The 20,644-nt window shown below is 40.3% G+C and overlaps 1 protein-coding gene across 1 annotated transcript in view; it reads left to right on the plus strand.

Annotated features, from left to right (window-relative positions):
• Positions 1 to 20,644, plus strand: part of LOC145414905 (protocadherin-like wing polarity protein stan) — a 110,507-nt gene that overhangs the window by 81,561 nt on the left and 8,302 nt on the right. Inside the window, exons 21-27 of the mRNA XM_080284320.1 lie at positions 4,332 to 4,550; positions 7,154 to 7,374; positions 10,359 to 10,505; positions 13,221 to 13,485; positions 14,870 to 15,128; positions 16,373 to 16,540; positions 18,343 to 18,345. Of these exons, the coding sequence (XP_080140446.1) occupies positions 4,332 to 4,550; positions 7,154 to 7,374; positions 10,359 to 10,505; positions 13,221 to 13,485; positions 14,870 to 15,128; positions 16,373 to 16,540; positions 18,343 to 18,345 (1,282 nt within the window). The remainder of the gene's footprint in view (positions 1 to 4,331; positions 4,551 to 7,153; positions 7,375 to 10,358; positions 10,506 to 13,220; positions 13,486 to 14,869; positions 15,129 to 16,372; positions 16,541 to 18,342; positions 18,346 to 20,644) is intronic.

Genomic DNA, 20,644 nt, shown 5'->3' on the forward strand with positions numbered 1-20,644 from the left:
TTGCCATCCACCTTGGGAGTACTGTTCAGCCCTGCTTGACTGGTGCTACAGTCTGCTCCCTGAATGTGGAGAAGCAGTGTGATGTAAAAAAAATGCAGAAGAATGAAAAAAAGCAGTGAGTATAATTTTATTGCTTTTTAACCCCTTAACCGTGGGGCGTCACTTTCGTGACGCTTGGGAGCAAGGGATCATACCGCGGGGCGTCGCTTTTGTGATTCTGTGTTATTTTGAATTCACCCGGGCTTCCAAGTTGGGGCTTGTATCATCTATCGGTACTGCCAATGTCCAACACTAGTCAGCACTCCTAATCTCATCTGTACTCCCATCCATTGTTGACAATTTAGCCATTTCTCCCCGTTCTTGACTCCCCTCCCTACCCCCCTCCATTACCCTATCCTCTCGCCTGCCCGGCCGTGCTACGCTAAGTAAATCTTCCCTGGAATTTTTCACTGATTTCATCCATTGAAATAAGCCCTATGTCCTATTCTTATACCAAATAATATATACAAGAAAGAAATAAGGTAAGTGAGAGTGCCATACACCTGGAATTGGCTAATTATCACCTGACAACACCTCACGTGCACTCGTTCGCTAATTTTCGCTGTTTTTTTCCCCTTGAAATATGCCCTATAATCTATTTTCGTAATAAATATACATGTAAGGAGGGAAGGGAGAACCCTAAGTGATATTTACATTCACCTGGAACTACCTAATTTATAATGTATTGTCTAGATTTCCTGCCAATCATATCAGTGCTAGACAAAGCTGTTTCAAGATATAACATTGGTAGCTCTGAATATATATATCTCCTAAGTAGGCCTCTAATCTATTTTCGTAATAAATATACATGTAAGGAGGGAAGGGAGCAACCTAAGTGATATTTACATTCACCTGGAACTACCAAATTTATAATGTATTGTCTAGATTTCCTGCCAATCATATCAGTGCTAGACTTAGCTGTTTCAAGAAGTAATATTGGTAACTCTGAATAACCCCTAGCAGGCCTCTACGTTGGTGGTCCTCCGTTATCACTCAGTTCTCTCTCAACTTCTGAAGCGAGAGTACGTATGTTTCTTCTTGCTGACTTCAAGGCCTTTTTTCACCCCCATGCAAATGGCCCTGTGACCTTTACCCCCTACTAAACCTCGTGTGGAAAGAGGTAAAGGGCTGACAATTGATAAAAGAGTGACTATGATCTTTCTATTGAGTAAAACAGTGCAAGTGGAATTGTAAATAATGTGTAAATAATGTGTAAACAGCAAGTGAAAGTAATGAATGTAAATATACGTGAACAGTGGAAAATAGTTTTATAAGTTATTTCAAGTGACAGTGCACAACACAGTGTAAATAAAATAGAAATGTAAATAACGTAAATAAAATAGAGAACGTAAATAGAAATGTAAATGAGTAGTATTATAAGAATACGAGTATATACCCTAGGAGTAATGAAAGTGAAAGTTTCACTCTAGCATGTCTGAATGCTATGAGTTATGAGAGTGAAGATGAAAGTGACATTCACTCTCAATGCCAGTATACAGGACGAGAAAGTGAATGCTACGTATTTTACTGAAAGAAATTGAATCCCTACAGTGACAATAAACTAATACTACTGAAGGAAACTTATGGATAAAGACTATAGATATATATAAGTGTTATATAGTAATAGAAATATAAAGTGTGAGGGGTTTTATGAATAATAAATGACAGACTACCAAGAGCGAACTAGTGCCAGTGCGACGATCAGACGCGCTCGTAATTTCCATTGCTTTCACAGTGTTTTTTTTTTTTAGTATGGATCCCAAACTACTTGAAAATTGTAGAATAGTGTTTATAGTGTTTGTATCTGGCTGTGGTAATCATATTACGGGTTGTCGGGAAGTGTAAAGTGGAGACTTCGTTACCCTACTTCAAAGGTCTCCACAAGTCCTACGGTAACCAACAAAGGCTCAACAATCATTCCAGGAGAAAGCTGAAGGTATGTGCCATAAGCATATATAATTTTATTATTCTAGGACTAATAACTGATTTTTGGCAAATATTTTTTGAGAGTCTGTCGGAGCCCAAATAACCCCGCGGCACACGCAAGTTATTGGTAAACAAGCCCGCGGTGTAGGGGTTAATCCATGGATTGCGCAATTACCCCTTTTTATCCCACCCCATGGTGTGCAATTTTTTTTTTTTTTTTTTTTTTTTTTTTTTTTTTTTTTTAACTTGAAGATAAACATCCAGGGCATCATCTGGTGAAAAAAAAAAAATCTCTCTCTCCGTCTTTGCATAGGGCCATGCATAAGTTTACGTACGGGAGTAGTGAAAATATGAAAAAAAAAAAATTGTTTATTACAGACTTGAAGATAAACATCCAGGGCATCATCTGGTGAAAAGAAAAAAATCTCTCTCTCTCTCCATCTTTGCATAGCACCATGCATACGTTTGCATAGGGGTCAATTTGTTTACAGTAATGCACGGGCTGCACAGCCTGAGCTGTGGCTTGCAATGCGACGCCACCCAGCCTGAGCTGTGGTTCACAGTCCACAGGTTTGCAATACAATCATATTAATATCAAGTAAATAATATTCACATTTCAAGCTTATGAAACTGTTGCACTCACATTACTATATCTGTTACCGTCTGTCACTCCACTCTCCACCACCCACACCCTTTGTTGCCATTTCACCATAGTGCAAACCAACAAATCCCAGAACATTATCGAAACATCTGGTATGCTTTGAGCACACATTTTATACACCTGTATACTGTATTGTGAATCGGGTGGACAGCATGATACCATACAGTATAGGATCGAGTTCTCTGTGGCTTAAATTAGTAGGTGAAATACACCCAGCAATTTCCATTGTCACAAGGCCATAAAGTTGTGTATTGCTAGCAGATTGTATGGGGGTTATGACCTTTGTATGCTGCCTGTCCTTACAGAAAACAACTTAGCATTTACCATACATGAATCTAAGACTTATATGTGAGACGTAGAAGACTTATATTGCTCTAGGCATTACTTCAGCAGCCAAACAAAATTATTCCTCATGGGACTAGCTGTGTAACTGTTTGCTCTAAAGTAACATGATTCCACTTTGCAGTCATTACACTTACATATGCTGATGTAATTATTTGTGTCATTAGGATGAAGGCTATGATGCTGGGGGAAGTGGTAATTGATTTCAGTAAGTAACAGGACTATAGTCCTCATCTTTAAATCGAATGGCTATGCATAGACATTGTGTTGCAGGTCTGTGTGTACACACATGTGCAACTATGCAACATGTGTGTGTGTGTGTGTGTGTGTGATCCATACCAGAGGATGGCTCAAACCTTTGAAGCAAAGCCTCATATGTAGAAGGAATATTATTCGTAGTTGATTATGTGTCTCTAAATAAATATAAATAACCAGAAAACATTTTTGTGTGATTGATAACCTGGAACACCATCAGATAGTAACAGATATCGTAAATGTGTTTGAAATAGCTTCATACACTTTAAGTGGGAATATTATTTACTTGATGTTAATAAGAATATAGTATTATAATGCATTAAAATTATACTCGCTCAGCACTTTTCATACTAATGCCTTTATTTATATCACATTGCTTCTCCACATTCATATGCGAGCTGGTAACTCAAGTTAATGTAAATTCATGTAGACATGGACACAATGTCACGTCACCAGCCATGAATGTTAGAAACCTACCTGGCAACATTTAGACGGGGGTTGGGTAGGGAAGGGTTGGGTGGAGAGGACCGGGAGGGGGGGGTGGACACCATGTTTGTTTGCCCGGTCTAACCTTCCCTTGGCTTCAGCAACTAGGGGGACTACCAATTATTGCTTTTGGGCGTACATAGGGTTTGATGATGATGATGGAGCATGGTTAAATGAACATCAAGTGGTAAATATTTGATTAGTCTAAGAAAAACTACAATTTTGACTTTATTTGTGAAATTTCTTATTGTGGTATAGTGCTATTATGAATTTTTTATGTGCTGTACCATACTGTTCCAGAGTTACCATATTGTATTCCTTTACCACTTCACTCAGATGACATATTTGTAATACAGTATTAATCTTGTCATACTCTGATTATTTTATTCAGCTCATGAGAGAGCTTTCAAATTGTGGAGTTGGATATAGCCTTTAGTAACACCATCACTTCTAGAGATCCCTCCAGAGACGAATAAAAAGTCATCAGGAGGTAGCCAGAAACATAGAAATATGCCATCAGGTTGAAAAGATTAATCTTGCTTGGTTGAGGAAATGAAAAATTGCACATGGCTTTTCTTTTATTTTTCATGTTTTTTCCTTATAAGTCATTTTGCACACACAGTTCCTGGCTGAACCGTCAATAGCAGAGGATGTGACAACATACACAGGTCTGATCCTGACACTGGTGCTGTTGCTGGTGGCATTTATTGCCTTCTGTCTGTTGCGTGGTGCCCAGACAAACTCCAACACCATTCACAAGAACCTCACTGCCTGCCTCTTCCTCGTCCAGCTCCTCTTCCTCACAGCACTGAAAATCAGGCACTTCCTTGTTCAGCAAGAGGTATATATGTGGACAGCACTTAAAATTAGGCACTTTGTATTTCAGCTGGAGGTGTGGCAATGATTTCCACCATTATTCCTTCCCTTGTAGCATCAAAACATTGAGTGGGAAAAAACATACAATATGCATATAATATTTCACTGCTAGTATGTATTGGGCAATAGGAAGGGATAGGAATACAGTCACCGCTCACGTAACGCAGGAAAATTGTCCCCGGAAGCTCCTATTGTATGAGAATTCTGCATTATAGGGCCACATGTTTAAACGTTAAAGGGTATCGTGGTACCTAAGCTAGCCCCAAGTTCACCTTTTGGGGCCATAGGTGTGAAACGAGCATGTCGGAACGCAGATGTGGTCGTGTACACGGCTCTCCCAGTCCTCCCTCCATCCCCTCTCTTCTTCCTCCCGTCCCTCCTTCATCTCCGAGAGAGTGAGTGAGTGAGAGAATGAATGAGTAAGAGAATGAATGAGTGAGTGAGTGAATGAGTGAGACGGGGTGGGGGGGTAGTAGTTCTTGTCTCCCTCCCTGACCCCCATCCTCCCCCACTGCTGCTTGTCTCCCTCCCTTTCACCCTGCCCTCCCTCACCCCCACTTGTCTCTTTCCCTGCCTTGCCCCACCCCCACTTGTCTCCCTCCCGTCCCCCTTGCCCTCTCCCCACCCCTGCATATCTCCCTTCCTGTCCCCCTGTCCACCCCTTCCCCCTGCTTAGCACACTGCTTCATGCTGTAAGTTGCCCTGAACCACACCTTCCATCATGTTATGTTTGATGTACCATTTTAACAGATGCAGTCCACTCTCTGTCTATCACTTGCTGCGTTTTGTGATTTCCAACCGTAATTTTGTGCCTCGCACCATGTTCTATCTATCATTGGCTGCGTAGTATGCCTTTGAAACATAATTTGGGGTCTCCCACTGTGTTATGTTCATCATCACCTCATAGTCAGGTGCTGTAAAAAATGAGCAGCTTCCTCAGTCCGCGTTATATATATTTTTTTCTGCGGTGTGACATTTTTGGGACACAAAATGGCACCTCCCGTGTTATGAGCGATTCGCATTTTAGGATCACATGTTATGCGAGGATTGACTGTATTATGTAATGTATGTAAATAGTTATTTCATGATTATTGTTTAGTTTTTGTGATATAGGTAAAAAAGGAACCGTTAGGATGCTGTCCAGTCATCCATTTGACATGTAGGAAATACCACTCCCCACTGCTCCTCAAGTCATACATGTTAGACAAATCTCAGAGAGTACAGTAGTTATGGACTACACCTACTTAGACTCGGTTCCCCTTGTATTTGGAGTCCCTTGTGTATTCGTTTTATGTTCAGTACTGTTCACAGTGTATACTAGTAGCTTGTTGTCCCTGCTTGATGTTCATGAAGTTGCCTATCATCTTTTATGTTGATGGCACACAACTTTGTGTGATGATGACAAATATTAATAATATAAAAATTAAAATGAAATCCCTAATGTATGATATTAAGATCAGGATGTCTAAGAGGAGACTTAAGCTGAATGATGGCAAAACTGAGATGATGATCATTTCCAGATGCTTTTGTTCTCTATAAGTAACCACATAGATGAATATTCTTTCTGTTATCATCTGAGTAATTAGCACATGTGAAGTATTATTACATCATCTGTTGATTGATTATGTAAAGTCAGATCCTATGGTTTCTTACCTTTTCTAATTACAGGTACTTACGTAACTGGTGCTGTTCATTACAGTGAACCCTTGGTTATTGTGCACTTGGTTATAGCAGTTTTCATTATCACCATGAGATGAAAATCTCCATTCCTGCCATTATAGTGCATTTTTCAGCTAAAAAAAACATTGTTATTGTGCACCTGATCAGTTTCTGCCAACAATGATGATGCAGTACATGTATCTGTGGTTTCTGATGGCTTTGAGGGATTCAGAGATGAGCCCTACTTGAGGAGTTAATCCCAGGTGGTTGAGACCATTACCGTATCTCTCCACCCCCTATCCTCAGAACCCCTTACCTCAAGTCCATCACGAGTCTCTCAGTGGTATATATTTCTTCCTTATTATGCCCATTTCATCACTTTCTATTAACCAGACCATGCCTATGTGTGTTTTTGATACATACCGTAGCATAATTTACTCAGTGGGTAAAAAGTGTTATAAAAGGGAAGATCTGGATTTACGAATAGATTGCCTGCCTCCAGTTGGGATAACATTGGTTCTGTTCTATCGCAATCATGCAGTTTCATTATCATGAACTAGGCATGGTACCAATTAAGCGCAATAACCAAGGGATCACTGTATTTGACAATGACCTATTTGTGAGACTTGAGATAGGGAATTGTACTCCTCTTATTGTTAAGCACTACTGCATTCTTGCAATCATAGTTGCTTTCTTAATGCCAAGTTCTTGTGTGAAAGAACCACATATTAATTGTAATTTTAAAGAAGAGTTAAGGAAGCTTAGAAAATGAGCAAAGTTAACAGAAAAGAGGGTTTGGAAAGACAGTATTGATGTTGTGTAGATTTTTTCTAGTATTTCAGTTATGCACCAATAATGTAACTTTTTCTTCACACTTTGATACCAAGCAGTGTCCCTCTGTCTTACCAGTTCCCCTGCAAGCTTGTGGCCATTGGATTGCACTACTTCTGGCTGTGTGTCTTTACATGGCTGTTAATTGAGGGTGTTCACCTCTACCGTATGCTGACCGAGATGAGGGATGTCAACCATGGCCAGATGCGCTTCTACTACTCTTGCGGCTATGGCCTGCCGGCAATCATTGTGGGCCTCTCAGTGGGCGTTAGAGCTGATCAATATGGAAACTACCTCTTGTGAGTCTCGTGTAGTTTTTGTTGTTTTTGGTGGCAACACTGGATGTACAGAGCTATTATAGTGCATTAGCTGACTACATTCTAACTCACACCCATACAAATGCAGATGTTGCTTGTTATTAGTGAACATGTTTGATTATTGGTTCAGAATGTAAACACCTTTGAGTGGTGTGATTTGTATATCACTGTAGATGAAAGTAATGTTGTTGAGAGGGAATGTAACTCGATATGATGTGCTGGTAAAATGGAGAGAGACATGAATTGAATAATGAGATGAAGTACCTCAATGCAGTATACGAGAAAAGAGTGTCTGACTCTGCAAAAGCAATGGAGGGTAGAGTCACTCAGAGAAGAAAGATGGCTAGCACTGTTAAGTCCTTGATACATGATAGAGGTCTGAATATGAAGGCTGCAAGAGGAATGAATGAAAGGCTGCTGTTGTGTAGATGAACATGTGGGTTCAAGATTTCGGTATGGTATCAGTGTAAAGTCAAGAGTGAGAGTGGCAAAAATGAGAAAGGATTTAGGTAGGGTGGTGAAGTAATGTGAATTAAGTTGGAGATGGAATGGGACATGGCTGTCCAAGAAAATGATCACTAGATATAGTAAGTGAATGTGTGAGCAAGTGAGTTACAGAAGTTTCATCCATCCAATCATAATCCAATCCAGTATTACTCCATCAGATGTATAGGGACCCAGAGATAGGGTACTTATTTTCAATACAGTATTTAAGATGAATTTGACCAGTTGCTTGCCTCTTGCTGGCATTATGTAATTAGAAAACCTCACCCAGTCCTCAGTACTGGATCCTTATGGGTCACATCCAGTTGGAGTGCCTAAACATGCTAGACCAGGGTTCATCAACATTTTTTGCTCATGGCCCAGTTCTGAGCCTCATTTACATCTGTGACCCTCCTCATAGCCACTGTTAGTTGGATAAGCAGTGGTGAAATTTGAATCTTATAGTTGGGAGATAATAGTAATTAAATGCACATGGAGCTTTCCAGTGGGAGGCAGTTTCGTGCTGCAGTGCATTAATGTCAGAGTTTCCAGGCTTTGCTACCCCAGAGCCTTTTAAACATTACAGTTTGTTTCTCTTGAATAGAAATTCCATTTCATGCAAACTGCCTTTTTCATTGAGAGAGATATGTTGTCATCATCATCATCATCATCATCCAATCCTACTTTGCCCCATGAGGAGCGTTGGAGCCCGGGGCTAGGCAGTTGGTCCTGACATTTAAGATGAGAGTGACCAACCTCACTCATCCCCGAGTGGCATTACGTGAGCAATCAACCCCAACCATCCCTTGGATATAAACCTTCACCTGCTCAATCCGATTGGAGCATAATAAGTACCCACTAAACCACCAAATATATAACCAAAATTTGGTTATATGGTTACCACCCAGTGTAGTAAATGGTTTCCTGGTGTACAGGAAACCGTTTGGCTTTTCACTTAGTGTAGAGTCACCGACAGGCAGAAGGAAAAGGAAAGAATGAAGGAATGAAAGACAGAAGAGGGAGTGTAAAGTCACCCGTAGGCAGAAAGACGAGGAAAGACTGAAGGAAAGAAAAACAGAAGAAGATGGAAGGAAAGAAGGATGGAGGAGAGGAAAGGGCAGACACCCAAGAGCAGTACTACATTGAGTGAGTGGAAGGTGAGCGCCCCCACCTTCCGCAATCAATTATAGTAATTTTCAGTATTTATGCTGCTGAAATTAGTACAAAGAATGAAATGTGAAGGTTATGAAAACTGGTCATATGCCTGGCAGCTGATTGGGTGTCCCCCTCAGAACCTTACTGTGACCCCTCTGTGTTTCATTTTTTCCATGTTGCCCATAGAAATATGGCAGGGTTCCTTTGGGGGAGCCTATGGCCCTCATTGAGAAGCAGGCAACTAAAAAGTAAATGAGAGCAGTGGAGCTAATTCACTATATCAGTACACAACAGTAAGGCACACCCTTGATATTGCAGGCACCAGAGAACTGTCCCATGAAGGGGAAAGTGTCCAAGTGTGGTAGCCGAGTAAGGAAGTTAAAGAAGCAAAAAAAACTAATGAAAAATAGAAATGAATGGATTAAATATGTATGGAGATGCACATGATAAGAGTTGCACTCCTTTTTTTTAGTTGGTGGTCAACAGACTGATTCTGTCCCACAGATATTTATTAAATGAATACTGTTTAAGAAGGAAAAATATGTTTGAATGGTTTGCCAATAAAGTACAGATGAGAATAAAGTTTGAAAGATCTGTAAATAGTTGTGTGGCCCATTTCATTGGGCACTGTAAATAATTATGTGGTTGACTTCCTGCTCCAGTTTCTGTTTCATTCCCATTTGATTGGAGTTTTGTGTGATATGTGAGGAGTTACTTAGTTCTGATAGTTGTGGTTGGTGAAGAGTGTAAAGGTTGATGATTATGGTGAATATTACTTGTAGTGTATCCCTAATTATTCCCTTCATTGTGTATGACCTTGTTATGACAGTATGTCAACCATCGTTATTATTTTGCCCATTAGATGCAGGTTCTTAGTGATCTGTGGCATGATATGTTCATATTTCAGACCAGCTCTGCATTGTCTTACCCCCTTCACATTTCTGTGTACATTACCTTTACTTTTCAGTCCTCATCTCACAAGCTCATCTTTCCATATTTCACCATGCCATATACCTTTATTTTGCATTATCTTCTCTTTTGTGTCTTTCCACCTTAACTTTTTCATTGTTGGAATGAATGTAGAGCTTTGTTCCAAATATGCCAATTATAATAATCTGAAATTGAATAATTGGATGAGAATGTTCATATTGCCAGTGTTAACCCACTTATGATGTCAACTCTAACATTGTATTTTGACTAACACCAAACTATATTATTTATTAGAGATTGGGCCAAAGAAGCTGGATACAATATGGTAATGTTAATACCTTTGTAACTCCATTGCTGTACCATATACTGTATAATTTTCTCATCTCTTGTGCCCACAGCTGCTGGTTATCAATCTATGAGTCTGTGGTATGGGCTTTAGTGGGGCCTGTGTGTGTCATTGTTTTGGTCATTCTTCTCGTGTACGTTATGGCCATCCGTGCTTCACTGACACTTAAGGGACATGTTGAAGGATTCGGAAATTTAAGGTAGAGTGGCACTGATGGTTTTCATATTTTAAGTGTCAGGTGAAGGATATAGTTTAGTGTATTGTCATTGAGGATTTTTATGTTTCACTATAAGTGTCAAGTGAAGGATGTGGTACCTGGTATTTAAATCTGTGGCATGCCGATGACAATATTCTCATCATCCAGAAAACTCCCATAGGCCCGCCAGTGACAATATTCTCGTCATCGAAGTAAAATATTTTCCAAAAATCCATTTACTGTATTGTTCAATTTTCATGGGATGTGGTTTAAAATGAGTGCCATTGTCTTCCCATTTTCTCTGTGAGTCATGTGACTGCCCCAGGCTGCCACGCAGCTACCCACACTAAAGAAAACGTCAGTAAACTTGCCATCTCTGATTGTGATCAGACCCTGCTTACAGCCACATCTGTTTACCTGCAGTTTTCTGTGGATTTTTCATCATTTTCTTTGTCATACTGCCCTTATATTCACAGTAAATCTTATCCATGATGGATAAAACACTTATGTTAGATGCCTATGTTTTTTACATGTCATTGTACTTTCTTTTATAGTACCAGTAATGCTTATATTCTCTTCAGTCTTATATGCGTATATCCGTATAGAAAAATCTACTTCGAACAATTTAAGACCAAATTGAGTAATACTGTACAGAGTGAAAAATAAGGTCAACAATAAGAAAATGGCATTAACATGTGTGAGTAGTTACGTATGGCCTGGCAATGCCCAGCCAATTCTTGGGTGGTGCGGGCCAAGCGCACCGGACGAACCAAAGTGTTAACATTGTCACTGAGGGATTTTGTTTCTTTGTAAGGATTAGATGATGATGATGTAAGGATTAGATGAAGGATGTGGTACCTGGTATTTTATGTAGTGTCTGTCTACCTACCTATCTATCTATCTATCTGTCTGTCACTGTCTGTCTATAGCCATACACCAGAATCCCATGAGGGGTGGCCGTTTGTCTTTGAGTTGTTTTATGGACAGGGACATTAACCCTCCACCAGTCCACTTGCTGACATGTAGGGAACATATATGGTTGGTTATGTGGTTACCACCCAGCTTTTAAATGGTTTCCTGGCTTTCAGGAGATCATTAGGCTTGTCACTCACTGAGGGTTTTTATGTTTCATTCTCAGTGTCAAGTAAAGGATGTTATATTGAACCTGTTGGTTGCATATAGCTTTCTGGCAGTGCCAATCGGTAGACTGCGTCTTACATTCCGGAAAAGCCGCATGAAATATTGTGAAATTTTCAGTCATTCTTTTGCACCCACTGCATGTTTATACTTGATGAAAGAGTTGCAAGTCATCAGTATGGAGTGTAATCTTTGTGTGACTAAAATGTTATCATGTTTGATTAGGTATAAGTGGGTCAAAACACATGATAAAAACACAACTTTTTAAACTGGTTTTCCCCCACCACAGATATAGGAAATATTTAGGGCAGCCGCAGCCTAGGGGTTAGGGTAGGTTGGCACTGAGAAATTTTATGTCATCATAAGTGTTATATCATTGGTTTATATCATGGTATATCTTGAGTTATGAAAGACATGAGACTTTAAAGATCAGATGGTCTTGAGAATATTGTAATGCATAACAGTAATGTTGTGTAGTGATTGTATTGAGTTACTACAAATTTCTAAAGAAAATGTAATCGGCTGTCTCAGAATGTAACGTAGTATCCTGGAGTGTTTATAAAAATGAAGGCATTATCATTACTGGTTTCAGAAATTCATACATGCCTCCTGAATGTTAGTGAAGATTTTTGTGTTATAATCATGGCATTAAGCCTTTAGAATAGATGATGGAATGTCATAGTAATACAGTATTTGAGCCAGTTTAACCCCTTCAGTCCAGTCCAGTAACTTTTTTTAGTTTATTCTTGTTACCTTCACACTATCTTATTCAGCTTAGGGGAGACTTTCAGACTTAACAGATTATATGCAGCCTTTACTAATTCCTTAAGTACTGTAGTAGGTGGTGGTGATCATCATCCACTCACATGATGTAGCTGCCTCCTTCTTTCTTCCCCTTTATGATTCTATTTTTTTTTTTTTTTCTGACCTCCTCTCCTCCTATTTCTTCCAGCCTTCTTGTCACATTTTATTTCTCTTCTTTCTACATCAGGTGGCTGTACACTGAATGACAGCCCTAATGGTTTTGTATAACCCAGGTAACCATTTTCGGTGCTGGGTGGTGGCCATATAACCAAATAATTGGGTGATGTGGAGCCTGCTATGGTGTCCCAGTTAACTGGGTGAAGAGAGAGACAAATGTAGTGTCCATCCAGAGACCAAACCTCCACACTCTTCCTCACACCTTGCTGTGGCAAGGTGCAGTCCACTGCAAGGGAACATCAGTTCATTGAACAAGATTGCCCTGCAGGGACAGTTATTTGCCTGTGGTTGATGGGTCTGCCCAGCCAGGTAGACCGAGGTTGATCAGTAGCAAAATAATTCCTTCAGAATCAGAAAGCTTTCCCTGAATTGAATATAATTATGTGGAAGTAGCAAGAATTAATTCTGCAGGTACAGTTAGTTGCCTGCAGTTGATGGTTCTGCCCAGCTAGACATACAGAGGTTTATCAGTGGCAACAATAATCCCATCAGAACCAGAAAACTTTCCCTGAATTTAATATAGTTGTGTGAAAGTAGCAAGAACAAAAATGTTATTGTAGTGAAAGGGTTAGATTTTTTTTCCCCCCTCCCTCTCAATAGAACATTATTATGGCTGGGGATTCTGTTCCTACCACTACTGGGAGCTACATGGGTGCTGGCAGTGCTGTCTGTGTCTGAAGACTTGGAGATCCTGCACTACTTCTTCTCGGTCTTCTCCCTCCTGACGGCCATCTTCATTCTGGTGGGCTACTGCCTCCTCAACAGCCGTGTGCGGGACTCCCTCTACTTCATGTTTCTCACCTGCACTGGCAAAAAAGTTCCCTACCAGGAGTCTGTTAGTGTTACCAGGACTTCAGGGGTTTCAGTAAGTGTTGGGCTTGTTGTCTCATGGACTAAGGAGGCTTACAAGCACCTCTTTCATGGTAATTTGCACATATTATATCAGAATCTCTCATGTATGGCTATCCTGTGCAATTCTTTTAAAATGGACATAGTTTGCATCAGTACATTTCCAGAGATTTTTAACCTGCTATATGAGTAAATGAAATTATGAAAATGAGGCTTAAGAAGCCCCTTACCATACACAAAGAAAATTATCAAAAAGAGGTGCTAGAAGAACTTTGAAGCTCATGAGAAATGGACTGTGGTACAGTATTGTGACAGAGGTAACTGTGGCAGTTGGATGTTCTTTTAGAAGCAGATGGGATACACTACAGAGGAAGTGATGCTGGATGCTGGAAGTGGGAGTTAGAATCAGTGAATGAGAAGCAGTTGGATTTTGAAAATTTTTTGGCATGCATACGAGGACTCTTTTTATAGGAATGCTAAACCTGTTTGTCGTGTTGTAGTGTTGTCCAAAAAAAAGGTTAGTTAGATATGAAAGTTGAGAGGACAGTGGATCTAAAAGGGAAGAATGGTTCAGGAGGAAAAGTTATGAGTGGAGTGTGGCCCATTCATTGAAGATTATGTACTTTATCCAAGGCTGGAGGAGACTGCCATTGGGGTTATGGATGTTCTGAATGTATTGTTGAGTTTTGCTGCATCGACCATCTTGGGTGGTACAGAAGCTAGTTCAGTCATGAGAGCTAGAAATTATTGAAGGATGTTTCAAGAGTTCTTGCCCTTGTTAACAATGACAGGGCACAAACAGCATAAAAAAAGAAAGTGTTGTACTTCATGTGAAAGGTACGATGCTCTGTGGTAGTGAAATGTGGGCAAGAATTGGAGAAGGTGTTAGCAGATTTCCACTCAGTGAAATGAAGTGGCGAAATGGATGTTTAATCTCACACACAGGGACAAAATATTGTGTGCAGATTGAAGAGCATGCTTTGGCATTGGAAATTATTGTTGTGATGTATTAATGGTAAGATAAGATCATTTGAACAGTGTAGAGAGAATGTGTGAGAGTAACTGGAAGAATTGCTGTACAGACCTGTTTGTGGAAGAGAACCCATGTGAACAAACCAAGGAAAGTGTTGGCCGAGGTCCAGAGGAAGGACCTCAGGATTAGGTGACTTAACCTGAGCAAGACAGAATACCATGCAACTTTGAATGCTGTCGTCCGGCGAAAAAGGCTGACCAATGCAAGCATGATAATGTTGTATGTATTAAGCTGTAGGGGGATGAGTGATGTTTATGGTGTATCAGGAAGAGTGTGTAAGGATAGAAGGAAAGATTTGCAGAGAAATATAATAGTTATCCCCCCTTGCTAGATCTACTCATCTTGTATATATTTTTAACTTGTACAGCGATCTGCTCTGACATACAATGATGACTTCAACATCCTTCGACGTAACATTGGGATCTCTACAGCCAGTACCACATCACGCTCTACGTGTAAGACCTCCAGCTCTCCTTACAGCCGAGGCGAGTGTGTGGTGGGGACAGGTGGGCGTGTGGCTTCATCCAGCACTCCCAGCAACTATAACTCTAACACTGACCTGAATTCTCAGTCAGTCAAGTCACCCTATGCCTACAATGATTCCACCATGTTTCATAGAAAGAATGGTGAGCTTTTGGTATACAGGATGTTTATATCCTCAAGTGTCATGCTTTTGGCCTTGTTTAAATGTGAAATTGTACTAAGTTGATATCAAACTGATACTGTAGAACTTGTGGTAAAAAATCAAAGTTTATATCTTATTTCTATGGATTCTAACATTATGTACTTGTAAGATGATCCATTGTTTAAAAATACAGGTACTGATCAGACTGTTTTATATCCAACATCAGTCTACCCACTTTGCTTCTACCATATTTTGCAAAGTAACTGGAGTAAGATTAATAACTTTTCAAGGAGAAGAAAGAAGATGTTCTGAGATTAATTATTTCCTTTTTGTTTTTTTGTTTTGTTTTTTTTCCTAAGAAAAATTGCTTATCAGAGTTTCTTTCCTACCTTGTTTCATTTTGTTTTGTTTAATTTTCGAAGGCTCCAACACGCTTACATGCATCGGCCTTGGTCATCTAATGGTGACTATCCACACTGCTCGATCTGTGGCAGCCACCCTGTTCAGTCCCTTAACTCTGAGATCACACTTAATGACCTCGTGTCACCTTTTTTTCGGTCCACCCCTTGCAACCCCACCTCCAATATTAACACTTCTCACTTTCTACACCCAATTATCATCCCCCATCCTTTCCATATGCCCAGAGCACCTCAGTCTACCTCTCCTCATCGCAACACCAATACACTTCAGTCCCATCTTACCTCTCAACACTTCCATCGTAAACTCAGCTCCCCCAGGCATTGCATGCAGGGACGCACTACACATCCACCTAATCATGGTCATTTCTGTATGTTTGAGCCTGCGAATATCCTCTTCCTTTACTGCCCAGGTCTCTCTACCATACAGTATTACACTCCTAACACATACTGAATACAAAGATCCCTTAGCACGTAGGAAGAGCCCTCTCAGTGTCAGGAGAGGCAGCTTGCCAGGTATCCCAGTTTATAGTAGAACTTGTATGTAAAAAGTTATGATATTTTGAAACATAACTTTGAAGGAGAGGCAGCTTGCCAGGTATCCCAGTTTATAGTAGAACTTGTATGTAAAAAGTTATGATATTTTGAAACATAACTTTGAAGGAGAGGCAGCTTGCCAGGTATCCCAGTTTATAGTAGAACTTGTATGTAAAAAGTTATGATATTTTGAAACATAACTTTGATATACAGTGGGCACTTAATGTACTGTATAGGTTTGTGTACTATGCTATAATGTAAGCAGGATGATTTGAGTGATGCCTTGTGGCAGGTGCAGCTGGTCGAGCATCCAAGCGGCGTGAGAGTGAAAGCGAAAGTGAACTAAGTCTAGACCACCGCTCCCTGGACCTGGCCTCTTCCCACTCTAGTGACGAGGACGATACCACCACACACAACGGCACTCTCAGGGTCACAGAGGCCAAACCAAACCCTCCCCCAGGTGACTTTTATTCTTACGTTCACAAAAGTACTTTTGTTGTCACTAATATTGTACTGGCTGAAAAACAACCATTTTTGAAATAACTGCCCTCTACATTAAATTTATGGGTTTATGGATGTGTGAAAGTTTGAGGAAATGTTATTAGTGCATCATAAAAAGATAGTAAATGGACCAAATATAATTTGGTTTCCACTCTATGACTTGAAGAAGAGTGCAGGATGTACATAGTGGTGTTGATCCTTCAATATACGGGACATCCAAATTCTTGACTCTGCTGTGGATTTGCAGCTTAAGTTTTCTGGGAATTTGAGTATCTTCCTGAGAGGATGTCATCAAAACACATGGGTGTAGCTGGTTGTCATTTATTAATGCACTCTCTCCATACATGCTAGATGACACCAGAGAGATTGGACTTGTTCCATGGTCTGGGCAAGACTTGAAAAATACTTAAAAACCAGACAGTGGCCATTCAGGATCCACTCTCAGAAGTAAAATACTATGCTGGAATTTGGTTGAAGTCCACCTCTGGACTTACACAAAGACTTGCACCCCTGAAAGAGTTAAAACATTCACATAGTTTCAAGCAAATTAAATGTGAATAATAAAAATTTTCATACAAATATTTCAGTTAATTAGATAATGCAGCTGCCCTTTGACCACCCTACCCTTTATTTGTTAGGATGATACTGCATAGGTTAAGAACTTATCTCCTTCTTTCTTAATTACAAAACAGTTTTTAGTATCACAGTGGTATATGTGCCTGCCTAGTCTTACCCCAGGGCAGCAAGGTGCTGACATAGCTGTTGCTGCACCTCCACACACAGTGGTTCTGTACCGGCATGCCCTGATATCCGGTTGTGTTGTGTACCGGTGGGAGTGTTCAGACAGCAAGTGTGCCAGATATCAAAGCAATTTTCCCCATAAGATGCTGAAGAAAAGCCAGAGATGCATTCCAGGCCCAAACCCAAACACTCATATACCTAACTCACTCAGTAGAGATTGACACAGAAACACCATAGGTAATGTTATTATCCTCATAAACAGTACTATTGCTAAAAACTGGGATATCAAACATCATATGTGCAGGAAGGAAATGCGGGAAGGTAAGGTGGTGGGAGGTGTGGTGCAGAATGTGTTGTGGGCAACAGACACAGCGACTATGGAGAGCGCGGTCCAGACAGGCAGCGCGCTAGCAGGGATGAGGAGGGAGACATGCCTGGCAGCACTGACTCAGCAAATGAGAGGAGAAACGAAGGAGAGAAGATAAAAGGGATATGGCACCACGGAGACCTGAGAGACGCAGACCACCTCTCTCTCTCTCTCTCTCTCTCTCTCTCTCACACGCACACACACACGCACACACACACACACACACACACAGTTGAGGCGTCAGAGAGACAGCATATCATATCACCTCACTCCGTGCTGGCCACAACTGGCCATATCTAAATACTGTAGTATCTTTATATGAGTCAAACTCTGTGCTTAACTAAATGATGTTCTAATATAATAGATCAAGTTTAAGCAAAAGTGTTGCCCAAATAACGGAATACAGCCAGTTAGTGCAGGAATGCGCTGGTCAAGCTCCCACTTGTATTTGACTACGGTACCACAGGCGAGTAAGGAGATGCATACTTGTAAGTAAAAGTTTTTTTTTTCTTTCTCAGTAATAACACAAGAGGACCACCATACTTAGTAAAGCAAATATGGAAGGCATTAAGAAAAGGGATAAAGGTAGAAAACAGGATGATGATTTCTACCAGAAACTGGTTCAAATGGAAACATACAACAAATTATTAGAGAGGGTGAACAAATTGGAAAGGGCATTTTGGAGTGAAATGGATGAAATTAAGAAGCAATTGTGCATGCAGAAGGAGGAAAATGAAAAATTAGTAAAGGAATCAAACAAGAAAGATACAACATTAGATGAGCTGTCAGTTGAGGTGAGTTCACTTAGAAGGAAGATTAGTGAAATGGCAGGTACAGTTGTCAACCATGAGAGTATTATGGAGGATTTCAGAAATGATAAAGAGACAGTTAGGCAAGCAAGCAGTCTGATAGACCAAAGCAGTGATATTGAAAAGAAGATAACCCAAGTGAATGAAGTGATGCAAAGTTACGAAGATGATGTGGAAACTACATACAGTATATTACATATTTTTGTTTTTTTCATAAGTTTTGTTAAAATATACATACATAAATAACCAATAAGTATTTAGGCTTGAAAACAGTAATATGCACAGTTTACACATGTATTTACTTACCTTGTAATTTATGTTGATTTCTTTCAGTAAATATTAGGTTTTTTGTGGGTGAGAAGGTGACCTATATACAGGTGCGCTCCATGGCAGACGCAACCAGGCAAGGCAAGGCCATATGCGATAAAGAAGAATGAAAGAAGTGAAGAAAAAATGAAGGAAGAGGGGAAAAACTGATGTAAAAGGAAAAGAATATAGATGTAGGAAGTATAAAAGTAAAGAAAAATAAAAGGAAGAGAAAAAGAAGGGATAGTAAGAGAAAGATGAGAGAAAGGAATGCATGTGGGTTACTGGTCATGCCAGGCCTGGTAATGTTCAGCTGAACATAAAGAACTCACTTTCAGTTATATCAACCCATCTCCTACCCATGAAACTCCTCTTGCTTTTTGTTGGGTTCTCAATGAAAAATTTATCTGCACATGTGTTTATCCAAGAACAAATGTTTGCACTGTCTCTTTTGTCGTAAATAACATGAAACAATCAAACGCACTGTAGAGGTGATTTTCATTTTGATAAATTACTTCCGGATGCACATTCAGAAAAATCTTCCACCACATTCGGCAAATCATTTGGTCTTTTGTCTGAAAAAGGGTCACTCAGTAACCTAAATATGTGAGGAGTTGAAGAGGTGTCAGAACTCAAGGCAGACACACTTGACACATAACTTTCACTGTCATCTGTGTTCCCACCCTCACTCTCTTCTGGCTCATATAATGGATCATCGTCACCTTTCCTCAGAAAACCACTCATAATCAAATTATCCAGATCACTATCTAAATGGAGGGGAAAATCCTCCTCCTCATCACTTGATGACGTGTTTCCATATAACGGGGTCTGTGGCAGGGTTTAGCACAGAGCACACATTCCCTCCAAGGCTGCAGGCACAATAAGTCGTCATTCACAAATTTACCTGAATAATAGTTGCAGACCCACAGGGGAGCCATGAGTGGTGGGGTGGCTGATAATCTGATTGGTGCTTGAGAAATAACGTCCTATATGCAGTCTACAATTGGTCGAAACTAATGAAGTTTCATGACATATGTATGACGTAATAATGTTACCATTGGCCGAGAAAAAAGGAGTGTTACCATATAGTCCAACTTTTTCTGTAGCTGAAAACCGCGTGGAAGGATTATAAGAGCCATACTGAGGCAGCAGAACCTTGCAGACAACCATGATGTTTGAAAGTACATGGGTACTTCCAAAATTTTCTTGGTACCTCAGTGGCTTTAAGAATGGAAGTACACGTGTACTGTCAAATGCATTTCTGTAAAGATGGGGTTGATATAGTAGTCGTCCATAGTGTGTTAGCTATTTCCCTGCACCATTTCAACCCAGAGTGAATGTAACAAAGACCTCCAGACCAGAAGTCGAGTAGTTGACTTTGCACAACACTGACAGACAGGAAACTCAACCATATTTACACAGTCCAAGTCCACATTGAGATTACTGCACATACATATCCCTGCGACACAACTATAATCTATCTCTTGGGGTAGGCTGGACTAAGAAGTCTTTGAGGAGTGGTTGTAAGAAGTTCAGGAAGCTGTTGCCTCTAGTGGTATAGAGAGAGTTTTCCCTCTGTGCTAAGGGATCTTTGAATCTGGCATATTTTAGGAGTGTTTTGCTGAATGGTAGCGAGACCTTGGCAGTAAAGGATGAGGATATTTTTGGGCTCAGTCTTACAGAAATGACAGTGATTAGGTGGATGTGCAGTGCATCCTTGAATGCAAGGCCTGGGGGGGCAGTCTTTATGATGGAAGCTTTGAGAGGAAGAGCGGGACTGGAGAGTATTGGTGCTGTGATGAGGAGGGGGGATGGTTTGGGTATGTGGAGAGGATGGGGG

Source organism: Coenobita brevimanus, chromosome 101 (assembly GCF_032717465.1).
Source record: "Coenobita brevimanus isolate Jiangsu-jjx chromosome 101, ASM3271746v2, whole genome shotgun sequence".
NCBI classification, from domain to species: Eukaryota; Metazoa; Arthropoda; class Malacostraca; order Decapoda; family Coenobitidae; genus Coenobita; species Coenobita brevimanus.